The sequence below is a fragment of the Schistocerca americana genome, chromosome 3, assembly GCF_021461395.2.
Source record: "Schistocerca americana isolate TAMUIC-IGC-003095 chromosome 3, iqSchAmer2.1, whole genome shotgun sequence".
NCBI classification, from domain to species: Eukaryota; Metazoa; Arthropoda; class Insecta; order Orthoptera; family Acrididae; genus Schistocerca; species Schistocerca americana.
Window position 1 is genome coordinate 799,505,340 of NC_060121.1, and position 15,297 is coordinate 799,520,636.

Below are 15,297 nucleotides of genomic sequence, written 5' to 3' on the forward strand. Positions count from 1 at the left end.
GGTTTTAAGTACAATTTACATTATTAGCTGGTACAGCAAGATGAGCTTTACACAAGAACGTCCTCTTAGGTCCGAATCTAAGCCGATAAGATATGCGAATGACAAAGGAAAAATAGTTCATGCATAGAAGCGCAAGAGTCCATGGAATAACATGTCCATTGTAGTTCTATGTCTTCTTCCTTGGCGTAACTTGTCGGTTCTTTATAATATTTATCGTGATATTTAGCTTACATTTTTTTTTTTTTTAAACCAAGACCATCCAGGAGAAACAGTGCATTGCGGAGAGATGAACAGACGGGTATCGTTGTCGTGAATGTACTAATAAATTTTGCTATCTCGATAAGTTTCTTTAATACTTTCTGTTGCACAATTGGACTACACACTTCTGAAGAACAATACCAGTGAATTCAATACTAAGATAATTTATAACTCTCATACCGTACATACATCAGCTCCAGTGTACAGACCGATACGCTTCGTTTTCTTACTCTGCTACCTAATTCCCAACTTGTATCTCCGCAATGCTCGTACTGCAACCCTCCTATTTTGATTGCGTCTCTCATTAAAAATCAATGTTTCTTCTTAACAAAACAAAATATCTCATACGCACTGATTGTAAGCTCTCCCATTGAGGTAACGTGTGAACTAGATTTTGAAAGTCTGTATATGTTCGCGGATGCAGCTCACAGCACTTATTCTGCGTATTTGTTTTGCTATAAATCCATTTTAACTGTCTAACACGAAAATACTCATCAACCGGCTCCATGCCTCAATCGATAATATGCACAGTTCCTTTTCTGAGTTTGTTTATTGAATGTTAATTTAATATTGTCACAACTGATTTTCATTCCAACTTCCTGTGACAGTCAGTTACGTTCCCCCATTCGCTTGTTGAAGTCTATTGAACTACATGCTAACAGTAAAACGTTATTAGCAAGGTAAAGGTTGTTAATAAATAACCCATTATCAGGTCCGCGGTGTATATGGATGTGAGAATTTACCTTGCGATTACTAACGCTATATTTGGTGATACGGTGCGACAGTCCTATCAGAGCTATGAATTTTCACTCGTGCTAAGCGGTTTGTGTACTTGGCTTACATTGTCGGTAGGACAGTGTCTTCCGCGCAGCCGACTTACAGGGCACACTACGCAAGCGAACACCTGGTAGTAGGAGCTGTTACTCCTGATAGTTTGGCTGATTTCTAACGCAACGACTGCGATATATAATAGCTAGAAATGTAGCGAAACCTCAAATAGCGTAAGTAAAATTTCTAGCCTGTCATTAAATTCAGAGACTACGTTATTTTTTTGTACTTTTTAGAGTACTCATCCGGTCCACTACGCCCAATAATTGATACTGCGAGGCCGCAAGGATGGAACTACTCTGATGTTCTAAACCTGAAGACGAAAGTAACTTTCCCACCTGTCGCTGTACGATGGTACGTAATGCACACAAGTAGATTGTAGAGCATAGTCATTACGGTGGTCCGAGTGTGGGGAGACATGATGCTGAATGATCGTACTGGTATCCAAATGCTTTAACACTGTACGGTCACGTTGCAATGTCGTTATGATGCTGTACTCCTTCCTCATTAACGTATTATTTGGGTTTCATTCGGCCCTGGAATCATTTTTATGATGACAGCGTGTGACCGCTTCGATCTGAATAGCTGGAGAAGCTTTTCTAACGAGAGGACATTCGGCGAATGGACTGTACTGCCCATTCCCGCAACTTAAAACCTATCGAGTAGGCGTGGGGTGCATTGGGAAGAAATAATGCAGCGCTACTACAGGCTCTACCGATCATCCAACAGTCGTCGGCCACGTTCTTGGAGGAATGGAACGCCCAACCACGAGGAATTCTCGCCAGCCTTATGGCCAGACACCATAGGATCAGGTCGCAGGGCATGCACTGCCGTCTCTGTTAAGAACCATGAGGCAGTCATAAATTATTATTAAGGAACATAAGGCCATAAAAATGGGAGTGACTTCAGTGTAGTTATTGTCCGCGAAGAAAAGTGTAATTACAATTTGTCTCATTGATTATTTCCTTCAGTTACGTTCTGTACCAAGTTGCATCGAACTATGTTACTCGGCTATCACACATAATGCGAAAGCTACTTTCAACCTTAAGTTTTGCTCTCCACTGTAAATTTCCAGATAGTATTAACTGGTCAGTAGAGACAACAAAAGAATGATCTAGTGCAATCGAGCACCATTACTGTCAGAGACTGATGAAAGGGCTATTGGGTCTCAAGTCCGGGCATACCACCAGCAATGTAAATGTCATTTGATGTATTCATTTCGAATTTTGTGACTTTCTCTCTCTCTCTCTCTCTCTCTCTCTCTCTCGATCCCCACCGCCATACCCTTTCACTTTCGCCCCCCTCATCCCTCTCACTCTCTCTCCCTCTGGTGCACTTTTTGGAATATAACGATGTACAGCCACTGTATTATCCAGTATGAATGGCATACAGTCTACATTTTCCCTATTGTCCTTAATGTAGCATGAATGGATTGAAGAATAGGGTTAAACGTCCTGTCGATGATGTTGAAGACGTCGTATGATCTAGGGAAGTAGGGAAGAGTGGAATATCTATGACCTGGCGGTAATTGAAACCATCTTCCTGCCAAATTCGAATCCAGTGTATTAGCACTGCCCCACTTCGTTAAGTATTTCCTGAACAGATACGTGTACGTCCTGCAGTCGGAAGAACGCAACAACTAAAGGTCCGTATGCCGGTCGTCCTACCACTAGACCGTTTCTGCGTCGAACTCGAGACGCCACGTTTATCTACAATGCTTTTGCTTCAATTCCGAGTGCTGTAAGTTTTCGCGTTCATTTTCATATACCATTTTTCTAGCCCACCGTCTATTCATATCTATGCTGCTCTCTGTGCTGTACTTACCATCTTACAGTCACCTGTACAAAATTAATTTTCTCGGTCTTTTAAATAGCTGTTATCCGTATTATATCATAATCTCCTCAAAATGTGTAACTTCTAAATTCGCGTTCTGTACACAATATTCAAAGATCTAGCATTCCAAACTATCTCGATGCACTTCAGAGTTGTCTCCACCTCATAATCCTCGTACATGATACTGTATATTGCAAACAATAAGATTGTCATGGGTTTATAATGGAATGCGAAGTCACCAGATATCTCTTTCTACCATTAGCGCCCTTGTTTCTGATATCGCTGCACATATTTTCTATCGGGAGCCGCCGATACGTTCCTCTTCAGCAGCTGTTCCTCACACGTATAGTCCGATATCATACCTGAAGATATCGATCGCAGAAACGCTTCTCCTTTACTTTTTATAAGTGGTATATCCTAGCCAGTAATGCCACCCGAGCCCGCTGCCAAAAGGTTGGCAGCATCAAAGTCCGGACGCCGTCCGCATAAGCAGCGCCAGCGAGACAGGAAATCGCCGCAAGTCTGCGCGCGCCACCGCTGGCTTCTGGTTTCTTAAGCGCTGGAGTCGCGAGTGCTAGGACAGTTCTGTATTCGCCGCACAGTTGTATACTCGCCACCGAATTGTGTACTTGCTAGTCAGTTGTGTGTTCATCGCAGCAGAGTTGTTGTTTGTCGTTAGCCGACGCTGACCTAGCCGCTCCGACTCGAACTAGACAGATCTCTGTAGACACGGAGTTCACTACTGTGTTGCTGTATCTTCGTTAATAAAGATAAGTACCGACTTTTATTTAATCAGAATGTTTGGGTTTTCCTCTTTCTGTTCATTGTTCCAGTGGACCGGTCGGCCCGCTATTAAAAGTGTGGCGGTGACTTCGTAAGCCGTTTCTACAGCGAATTCCTTGTCGCTACGAACACCGCCACAAAACTGGCGACGAGGACTTCCGAACTCGTGTGCAGGGCTGGTTCAACTTGTTTCTGGTTATAGTAATTATAGCGATAAAATTTTGGGGGCTGGTTTAATTTGTGTTCACTATGTCTGCCGAATTACAACAGTTGATCTTGTTACAGAGTCAGCAAATACAAAGTCTGGTGGAAGCAATCGCCAAACAAGCGGCTAATCCTCCAACACAAAAGGAACAAGCACAGGCAGCACCACCTTTCGGTGCTTTTGATGCATCAAGCGAAGAATGGCGAGAATATTTCGCGCAGTTGCAGGCGCACATGACAGTCTACAAAATCACAGGTACTGAGCGGCAGCTTTATTTAATTTCCACTGCAGGCGTGGAAGTCTATCGACTACTTTGTAAGTTGTTCCCGGAATCCCAGCCAGAAGCTTTAGACTATGACGTTGTTGTTGACAAGCTTGCAGAGTATTTCGAGTCGCGAGTTCATGTGGCAGCAGCCAGATTCAAGTTCTTTAGATAAAGAAACTGCCACATCAATCTAATAAACAGTGGTTAACAGATTTACGGGGCCTCACCCGTCAGTGCAGATTTAATTGTGTGTGTGGAGCTTCCTACAGTGATGTCATGTTACGAGACGCTATTACTCAAAACATTGCAGATTCTCGTATTCGTGCTGCTATCTTAAAGTTGCCTGACCCGTCATTAGAGACTGTGATGAACATCATTGAAGCCCGAGATACTTTTGACTATGCTGAGTGTGAGTTAGATCAGCCATGTATTTCTCAAATTGCCTGTGCTAAGCAAGTTATGTCACGCCCGCGGCCCCACCGGCAGAGTCAGACTGTAAACACTAGCCGGCCGCGTCATGTTAAACACATTCGTCAGCCGCGTGTGCAAAATGATAGAGTTAAGTCTTGCCCTAAGTGTGTTCTTGCTCATCCTCGTGAACGTTGCCCGTTAAGAAACGCGGTTTGTCACTTTTGTCAAAGGAAAGGACACATCCAGACTGTTTGTTTGCGTAAACGCAAGAACAATTCTAGTGCGGCCCAGCCCATGGATATTCATGTTCTTCAAAGCCAGCCCGCCCAGAAGGTCGCGTTTAAAGACTCTTCCACGGTTCGTGTGGGTAATAAACTTGTTCGCAATAAGCCACCCACCCAGCCCTCTGCTATGCGACCCAAGCGTAATTCAAACGCTGTAAAAAGTAATGTACAGACTGCAAGTGAAGCGGGAGTTTTTGTTCCACCCGCCCAACCCACGAGTTGTCGTAAGCAGCGAACACGCGCTAAACGCGCTGATTTTGTGTCTTCCGCCTCCACTGCACCGATCCAGAGACAGTGTAATAAACTATTTGTGAAGCTACGCATCCAGGATAAGGCCTTCAATTTTCAATTAGACACTGGTGCGTCTGTGACTCTCATAAATAGAGCTACGTATGCGGCTATCGGCCGCCCTAAACTTTCCGCGGCAAAACATTCTTTGGGTACTTATAGTGGAGAACAAATTCCTGTGTTAGGTGTATGTAGCGTGCCAGCCACATTCCGTAGCAATACAAAAACAGTTTCATTCACAGTGCTCCGCGCTACAGACAGTGTAAACATTTTCGGATTAGACTGTTTTGACTTGTTTGGCCTGTCTATCCAAGACAATGTGTTGCAAATTAATTCTGTTGTTGTTCCTCAAGACAGCATAACCGATTTGTGTAAACGATACAGTGACATATTTAAAGACAAACTAGGTTGTGCTGCGAACTTTGCCGCTCATATTACGTTAAAAGATAATGCTCAGCCTCGATTTTGTCGTGCTCGTCCAGTGCCTCACGCCCTCCGGGCACCTGTAGAAGATGAACTTCGTCGTTGGCAAAACAACGGTGTTATTCAACCCGTTTCAGCGAGCCAGTGGGCTTCTCCCTTATTATTATAAAGAAACCGTCTGGCAAGTTACGTTTGTGTGCTGATTTTAAGTCGACAGTTAATCCTCAGACTGTCATTGATTCTTTTCCTTTTCCTAGACCGGACGAGCTGATGGACAAGTTAGGGGAAGCTCGTTTCTTTTCCAAAATTGATCTCCGTGAAGCATATTTGCAATTGCCCCTCGACGAGCAATCACAACAGTATTTTGTCATAAACACGTCGTTGGGGTTGTTCCGTTTTCTGCGTTTGCCTTTTGGTTGTGCGTCAGCTCCAGCTGTTTTTCAGCGTTTTTTGTCACAACTTCTGGCTAATGTGCCATCGTGTTGCAACTATTTAGACGATATTGTTGTGTCGGGTCGGACGCCTGCTGAACATTTCCGTAATTTGGAGTGTTTGTTTAAAGTGTTGTCTCAGGCAGGCCTACGTTGCAACATCGATAAATGTTCATTTTTCCTTACGGAGGTGGAGTATCTGGGACATGTTATTAATGCTCAAGGCATTCATCCCTCCCAGTCACATTTAGCAGCTATTCGTGATTTGCCCGCCCCTTGCAATCTGCATGAATTGCAAGCAGTTCTTGGCAAATTGACGTATCATATTAGGTTTATACCTAATGCATCACAGATTGCTGCACCGTTGCATCGTCTCCGCCGTAAGAATGTTCCGTTTGTGTGGTCAGCTGATCGCCAATCAGCCTTTCAGCAGCTTAAAGAGGCTTTATTGAATGATCGTTGTCTGGTCCATTACGACCCTAACAAGCCTCTGGTGTTAGCTTGTGATGCCTCTTCTTTCGGCCTAGGTGCTGTGTTGTCTCACCGAGTCGGTAACACCGAACGTCCTATTGCGTTTGCATCTAAATTGCTCAACAAAGCTCAGTGTAATTATAGCCAATTGGACAAGGAAGCGTTGGCTATTGTGTTCGGTGTCACAAAATTCCATCACTACCTCTATGGTAGACCATTCTATTTAGTAACAGATCACAAGCCCCTGACGTCAGTTTCATCCGTCTAAACCAGTTCCTCAGCGGACAGCTCAGAGACTACAACGTTGGGCTCTTTTGTTATCACAATACCAGTATGAGATACTGTATCGCCCTACAGCTCAGCATGCAAACGCTGACGCGCTTTCTAGATTGCCGATTGCTGCGGATGATGTCTTCGATTCCTCTGACGACTCTTGCCATCAGATTGACGCCGATGAGCATCAATCCCTCCGGTATTTTCCGATTGATTATCGTCAGGTGGCACGTGAGACAGCTACGGATCCTCATCTGAGTTTACTATTACGTTTTGTTCAACGTGGTTGGTCGTCCAAGCCAAAGGACATATCGGATCCTGTGGTTCGTCGCTATTATCCGCAACGTCATCTGTTGTCTGTTTCGCACGGAGTTTTGCTGTTACGCACCGAGAATGACCAGCTTCGTGTAGTGGTTCAAGTGCTCCAACCCAAGGTCCTCGACTTGTTGCATCAAGGTCATTGGGGAGTGGTCCGCACCAAGCAGCTTGCCCGCCGTCATTGTACATGGATAGGCATTGATAAGCAGATTACGCAGATGTCTACAGATTGTTCGACGTGTGCCGAACACCAAGCTGCTCCGCCTCAACGCTATTTTGAGTGGGCACGCCCTGCCGGTCCCTGGCAGCGAGTACATATTGATTTCGCTGGTCCATATTGGAATTCTCGTTGGCTCATCGTGATAGATGCATTTAGTAATTTTCCTTTTGTTGTGCCCATGCAGTCTACAACGTCTGCACAAACTATACAGGCGTTGACTTCAATTTTTTGTATTGAGGGTCTTCCTGAAGTTTTAGTGTCTGACAATGGTCCACAATTTACCTCTGCTGAATTTGAAAGTTTTTGTTCTGCCAATGGCATTCGCCATGTTCTTACTCCGCCGTTGCACCCTCAATCGAATGGTGCAGCGGAACGTTTTGTACGTACATTCAAGGATCATATGGACCGCCTTCGTGCTACGCACTCTCGTCAGCAGGCCCTCATCACGTTCCTGTCGTCGTACCGGACCACGCCACGCGACGGCCCTTCGCCTGCGGAGCTTCTCCACGGCCGTCGTCATCGCACCCTACTACGGTTGTTGAACCCCCCCGGATTGACCCGCCGCTTCTGAGCATCGCACGCGTTTTCAGCGCAACGACGCCGTTTTTTTTCAGAGTTTATCACGGTCGCCGTCGTTGGGAACTTGGTACCGTGATAAGTGTCCAGGGTCGCGGTTTTTATACTGTTCAAGGTGCTACTGGGGTGCACAGGAGGCATCAGAACCAGTTGCGCCGCGCTGGCCGCCTGGATTCTGCCGCTCGTTCTTTGTCCACAGATTTGGTCCGCGGAGGGTTCCAGCCGCGCCTTCCGACTTCGCTGCCGCCCCCAGGGCAGCAGCAGCAGCCGTCGCCGCTACCACGCCGACAGCCCGTCCCGTTGATGCCTCCCGTGCAGCTTCATCCGGGAGCGCCCCAGGTGGTCGCTCCGGCGCCTGCGGTCCCTCTTCAGTCGCCACCGCCTTCGGAGCTGATGGACGTCGACCCCTCAGCCGGGCCGCCTTCCCAAGCGGTGGCTGTGCAGCCTGTCCTGCAGCCGCTTTCCTTGGGCACCCCCAAGGAGTCTGACACCGCAGCGCCTTGTCCGGCGCCCACTCAGCAGCCGTCGACGCAGCGTCAGGAGACGCTGCCTCTCTTCGTGGGTCCCGACGCCCCGTCGCGTCCAGTACCAGAAGCTGCGCCCGTGGTCTCAGGCGTGCACCCTGACCTCGGTTTTCAGTCGGTGTGTCCCGAGGCCCCGCGCAGCCAATGCTGGAGTGCGGACCGGGGACTGCCACCGACAACAGTCTCCGCCCCGGTCTCGTCCGCTACGCCTGCGGCCAGACCCCTCCCCCGCCGTCGACGACGACGGTGCGGCGATTTGGGGGGGAGGAGTGTTACATCCTAGCCAGTAATGCCACCCGAGCCCGCTGCCAAGAGGTTGGCAGCATCAAAGTCCGGACGCCGTCCGCATAAGCAGCGCCAGCGAGACAGGAAATCGCCGCAAGTCTGCGCGCGCCACCGCTGGCTTCTGGTTTCTTAAGCGCTGGAGTCGCGAGCGCTAGGACAGTTCTGTATTCGCCTCTCAGTTGTATACTCGCCACCGAATTGTGTACTTGCTAGTCAGTTGTGTGTTCATCGCAGCAGAGTTGTTGTTTGTCGTTAGCCGACGCTGACCTAGCCGCTCCGACTCGAACTAGACAGATTTCTGTAGACACGGAGTTCACTACTGTGTTGCTGTACTTCGTTAATAAAGATAAGTACCGACTTTTATTTAATCAGAGTGTTTGGGTTTTCCTCTTTCTGTTCACTGTTCCAGCGGACCGGTCGGCCCGCTATTAAAAGTGTGGCGGTGACTTCGTAAGCCGTTTCTACAGCGAATTGCTTGTCGCTACGAACACCGCCACAAAAATAAGGTTAGCTGTTTTTAATATTACCAAATCAGAAATCCAATTCGCAACCCACAAAACAGTAGGTTGGTTTTTAAAAGCTTTGGGGAGATTCTGTTTGGAACTGGAATAGAAGCACGCACATCTCTGCTATATTTCTATCATATATTCGTAACGCGATCACACTGATTCTGTTAAATCCCCGCCCGGCAACGCTGATTTTGGTTCTCTCATATTTCTCTAAAACACTTAAGACAACTTTGGAAATTGTTCTTTAGGACTGGGTCGGGTTTTGTTTCCCAAAATTCTAGGTTCCATTCCTGTGTTCTGTCACTAATGAGATTGTTATGGGTGAACTATAAACTGCACTATCCCTTCCTCATGCAATTCGTACATACACTGATCAGTGTTCTGTCACTAATGAGATTGTTATGGATGAACTATAAACTGCACTATCCCTTCCTCATGCAATTCGTACATACACTGATCAGCTTGAACATTGTTACCACCTACTTAATAGCCAGTATGTCCACCTTTGGGACGGATAGCTGCGACGACGAGTGGTGGTGTGGGAGCAGTGAGGCATTGGTAGGTCGTTGGACGGAGTTGGTGACATATCTGCATAAACAAACCACGTTATTCCTGAAAATTCTGGATAGGGGCGGTGATGACATCTGACCCCACGTTCAATCACAACCCAGGTGTGTTCGATCGGGTTCAGATCTGGCGAGCTGTGGGACCAGCACATCAAATGGAATTTCCCATTTGGTTCCTCGAACCACTCCATCACAGCACTGGCCTTGTGACATGGCTCATTATCTTTACGAAAAATTCCACTGTCTTCGGGGAACAAGTGTAAGACACTCTATGGCCATCATGGTGCCTTGCACGAGTTCCACTGGATACATGTATGCCCAGAGCATAATGGAGCCGTCACCAATGTTTCTGCGTCCTGCAGTACAGGTGTCAAGGAGCAGTTCTCCTGGAAGACGGTGGACTCGCCCGTCTCAGCGGTATGATGAAGAATATATTGAGGTTCGTACACTACGTCAACGTCCAGTGCCGATGGTGACATGTCCACTTCAGTCGTAGTTGCCTATGTCGTAGTGTTAACATTGGCACACACATGGGTCGTCGTCTGCGGAGGCCATCGTTAATAGTGTTCGGTGCAGTGTTAGCTCAGACGCACTAAGCCCAGCATTAAAGTTTGATTTTGGTTCCACCATAGTTCGCCGCCTGTCCTGTTGTACCAGCCTGCCCAAGCCACGACGTCCTACATCAGAATTGAGGGGTGGCCGACCAACTGCATGACGTCTGGACATGGTTTCACCTCTGTTTCGCCACGTGTTGAAGTCACCACAGCACTCCTCGGACACTCTCCAAGTAGTGCAGTTTCCAAAAACGCTCGTGCCGTGCGTCCGTGCCATCACAGTCTGCCCTCGATCAGACTCAGGTAGTTCGCGCGCATTCTCCATTCCATAGATGGACAGCACTCTCACTGATATTACATGTGCCGTGCGTGTTACTGACTAGCAGTCAGTCTTTGCCAGATGACGCTGCTTTCTCGTGTACTAGTTTATATCGATGGTAAGTCGGTGGTCATAACATTTTGGCAGATAAGTGTAGATTAGCAATGTAGTTAAAGAATATGAGTTCATAATTAACATAATAACTGGTGTTGTGTCATGCTTTACATTCATTTGATTCGCCTATTGGTCAGCAGGCTTACTGATGTAAGGCTACAGATATCGATTCTTTTCTTGAGAGATTTCCCCTTAAGCTTTTGGGTTACAACGACATAATTTTAGATGGAACAGACTGGCGTCTGGATACCGTTTGGCGCTGAGAGGGACAGAGAGACAGTCGCGACAGACCCATCACTGGAGTAAGACGGCTTTGTAGGTGAGAAAAACGATTGTTACTAAAATAAATATGTTATCTACAGGATTTATTTCGTATGGAGGGGAGTTGTTCTATAATTGAAAAGCAGTGTGAAAATTTAATAAGCTGGTAGTTGTTGGCGGATGTATCTTGGAGTAAGTTAACCCCCCAAAACACTCTACTTATGAATGTCTGATTCCTAACTTTCTAACCAGCTATATTACAACAAGTAATAAAAACTGTAACTCAATAAATAATGCGGAGTGGCGGCTTACATTTTGAACTGGCGCCGAGTACAGTATTTACTACCTCAGTGCCTCATGCGGCTCTGGTACATATCGCATTCGCTGCACGCTGAGACTATAACGCCGGACCACGACGCAGTGTAAGTGTATACGAAACTTCGATCCTCGGCGCACAAACATATCCCTCATGAGTTATGCATGAAGCTGTTACGTATTCCAAGAGACTTGGCAAGAGAGTATAGGATTTCACTTACGAGAACCATCCTCGAACGACAAAGTACCAGCGGGATGTAAGCCGCATGTTTGTTGCGTCATTTCCGTCGCCACGACGAGCGAACGTTAGCGGCGCGTTGGCGGCGGGTCCTGGGGGGCCTTCCAGATGCTAAGTTGTCGCCGAGTTGCCAGCCGCCTCCCATCCCGGAGGCCCGGAATGCTCGCCGAGGCACTTCCACGACTGTCGACGGGCCATCTTGCCACATTAGTGGCATCAACTGGGGGATGCAGCGGGCAACGGGCCACTTTCTTCAACTTGTTCTTATAATTCAAGTGAAACCTCACGCGGTATTAGTCGGGACCAAACATGACTATCAAAATTTCCCGTATGCTATATGATCACATTTCAGAATTATTCTCCAGGAATTCTACATTCTAATAATTCCCTCGCCGGTAGACTTCAGCACTTGTGAGGGTTGTGATACGGCCAGATGGATATGAGAATGCACTGCGTAGGTATATAAAGTATTCCTGTAGTCAGACCCAATGAAATACTAAACTGTAACTATAACCTAAAGATCGTATTGTGTAGTATGACACATTTTTGAGACGCCACAGAAATACATTCAGGAAATGTTAGTGTACCATGACGAGGTTTCACAGTTTTATAGTGGACGATGTCGTAAATTTCCTAATGCATTTAGATAATTTTTAACGTTATGAAAAAGACCGTTTACAATAAAACAGTATAATTTTTGTTCCCTGGATAGAACCTGCAGGAGGACTTAAACGGCTGTAAGTGTGTAGAACGAAATCAAATAGTAACAAAGAGCACAGTAGACCGAAGAAATTCTGGTCGTATGTAAAGTACACAAGCGGCAAGACGCAGTCAATACCTTCGCTGTGCAGTGCCGATGGTACTGTTACCGACGACTGTGCCGCTAAAGCGGAGTCATGGAACGCAGTTTTCAGAAATTCCTTCAGCAGGAAAGACGAATGGAATATTCCAGAATTTGAAACACGAACAGCTTCTTAGAAGTAGATACCTTAGGGGTTGTGAAGCAACTCAAATCGCTTGATACGGGCAAGTCTTCAGGTCCAGATTGTATACCGATTAGGTTCCTTTCAGATTACGCTGATACAATAGCTCCCTACTTAGCAATCATATACAACCGCTCGCTCACCGATAGATCTGTACCTACAGATTGAAAAATTGCGCAGGTCGCACCAGTGTTTAAGAACGGTAGTAGGAGTAATCCATTGTATTACAGACCTATATCATTGACGTCAGTTTGCAGTAGGGTTTTGGAGCATATACTGTATTCAAACATTATGAATCACCTCGAAGGGAACGATCTATTGATACGTAATCAGCATGGTTTCAGAAAACATCGTTCTTGTGCAATGCAGCTAGCTCTTTATTCGCACGAAGTAATCGCCGCTATCGACAGGGGATCTCAAGTTGATTCCGTATTTCTAGATTTCCGGAAAGTTTTTGACACCGATCCTCACAAGCTACCTTTAATGAAGCTGCGAGCCTATGGGGTATCGTCTCAGTTGTGCGACTGGATTCATGATTTCCTGTCAGGAAGGCCGCAGTTCGTAGTAATAGACGGCAAATCACAGAGTAAAACTGAAGTGATATCAGGTGTTCCCCAGCGAATCGACCTGGGACCTCTGCCGTTCCTGATCTATATTAATGACATTCCCCCCCCCCCCCCCCCCATGAACCATGGACCTTGCCGTTGAGGGGGAGGCTTGCGTGCCTCAGCGATACAGATAGCCGTACCGTAGGTGCAACCACAACGGAGGGGTATCTGTTGAGAGGCCAGACAAACGTGTGGTTCCGGAAGAGGGGCAGCAGCCTTTTCAGTAGTTGCAGGGGCAACATTCTGGATGATAGTCTGACTTGTAACACTAACCAAAACGGCCTTGCTGTGCTGGTACTGCGATCGGCTGAAAGCAAGGGGAAACTACTGCCGTAATTTTTCCCAAGGGCATGCAGCTTTACTGTATGGTTAAATGATGGCGTCCTCTTGGGTAAAATATTCCGGAGGTAAAATAGTCCCCCATTCGGATCTCCGGGCGGGGACTACTCAGGACGACGTCGTTATTCTACGGATCGGAGCCTGGAATGTCAGGTCCCTTAATCGGGCAGGTAGGTTAGAAAATTTAAAAAGGGAAATGGATAGGTTAAAGTTAGATATAGTGGGAATTAGTGAAGTTCGGTGGCAGGAGGAACAAGACTTTTGGTCAGGCGAATCCAGGGTTATAAATACAAAATCAAATAGGGGTAATGCAGGAGTCGGTTTAATAATGAATAAAAAAATACGAGTGCGGGTAAGCTACTACAAACAGCATAGTGAACGCATTATTGTGGCCAAGATAGACACGAAGCCCACGCCTACTACGGTAGTACAAGTTTATACGCCAACTAGCTCTGCAGATGACGAAGAAATTGAAGAAATGTATGATGAAATAAAAGAAATTATTCAGATAGTGAAGGGAGACGAAAATTGAATAGTCGTGGGTGACTGGAATTCGGTAGTAGGAAAAGGGAGAGAAGGAAACATAGTAGGTGAATATAGATTGGGGGGAAGAAATGAAAGAGGAAGCCGCCTGGTAGAATTTTGCACAGAGCACAACTTATTCATAGCTAACACTTGGTTCAAGAATCATAAAAGAAGGTTGTATACATGAAAGAACCCTGGAGATACTAAAAGGTATCAGGTAGATTATGTAATGGTAAGACAGAGATTTAGCAACCAGGTTTTAAATTGTTAGACATTTCCAGGGGCAGATGTGGACTCTGACCACAATCTATTGGTTATAAACTGTAGATTAAAACTGAAGAAATTGCAAAAAGGTGGGAATTTAAGGAGATGTGACCTGGATAAACTGACTAAACCAGAGGTTGTACAGAGTTTTAAGGAGAGCATAAGAAAACAATTAACAGGAATGGGGGAAAGAAGTACAGTAGAAGAAGAATGGGTAGCTTTGAGGGATGAAGTAGTGAAGGCAGCAGAGGATAATGTAGGTAAAAAGACGAGGGCTGCTAGAAATCCTTGGGTAACAGAAGAAATATTGAACTTAATTGATGAAAAGAAAAAATATAGAAATGCAGTAAATGAAGCAGGCAAAACGGAATACAAACTTCTCAAAAATGAGATCTACAGGAAGTGCAAAATGGCTAAGCAGGGATGGCTAGAGGACAAATGTAAGGATGTAGAGGCTTGTCTCACCAGGGGTAAAAATTAAAGAGACCTTTGGAGAAAAGAGAACCACTTCTATGAATATCAAGAGCTCAGATGGAAACCTAGTTCTAAGCAAAGAGGGGTAAGCAGAAAGGTGGAAGGAGTATATAGAGGGTCAATGCAAGGGCGATGTACTTGGGGACAATATTATGGATCTGGAAGAGGATGTAGATGAAGATGAAATGGGAGATACGATACTGCGTGAAAAGTTTGACAGAGCACTGAAACATCTGAGTCGAAATAAGGCCCCATTAGAACTACTGACAGCCTCGAGAGAGCTAGTCCTGACAAAACTCTACCATCAGGTGAGCAAGATATTTGAGACAGGCGAAATACCCTCAGACTTCAAGAAAAATATTATAAATCCAACCCCAAAGAAAGCAGGTGTTGACAGATGTGAAATTTACCGAACTATCAGCTTAATAAGTCACGCCTGCAAAATACAAACGCGAATTCTTTACAGACGAATGGAAAAATTAGTAGAAGCCGACCTCGGGGAAGATCAGTTTGGATTCCGTAGAAATATTGGAACACGTGAGGCAATACTGA

The 15,297-nt window shown here is 46.0% G+C and overlaps 1 protein-coding gene across 1 annotated transcript in view; it reads left to right on the top strand.

Annotated features, from left to right (window-relative positions):
• The first annotated feature begins 4,877 nt into the window (after positions 1-4,877).
• Positions 4,878-15,297, top strand: part of LOC124606409 (proline-rich protein 36-like) — a 36,440-nt gene continuing 26,020 nt past the window's right edge. Inside the window, exons 1-2 of the mRNA XM_047138390.1 lie at positions 4,878-5,007; positions 8,067-8,473. Of these exons, the coding sequence (XP_046994346.1) occupies positions 4,878-5,007; positions 8,067-8,473 (537 nt within the window). The remainder of the gene's footprint in view (positions 5,008-8,066; positions 8,474-15,297) is intronic.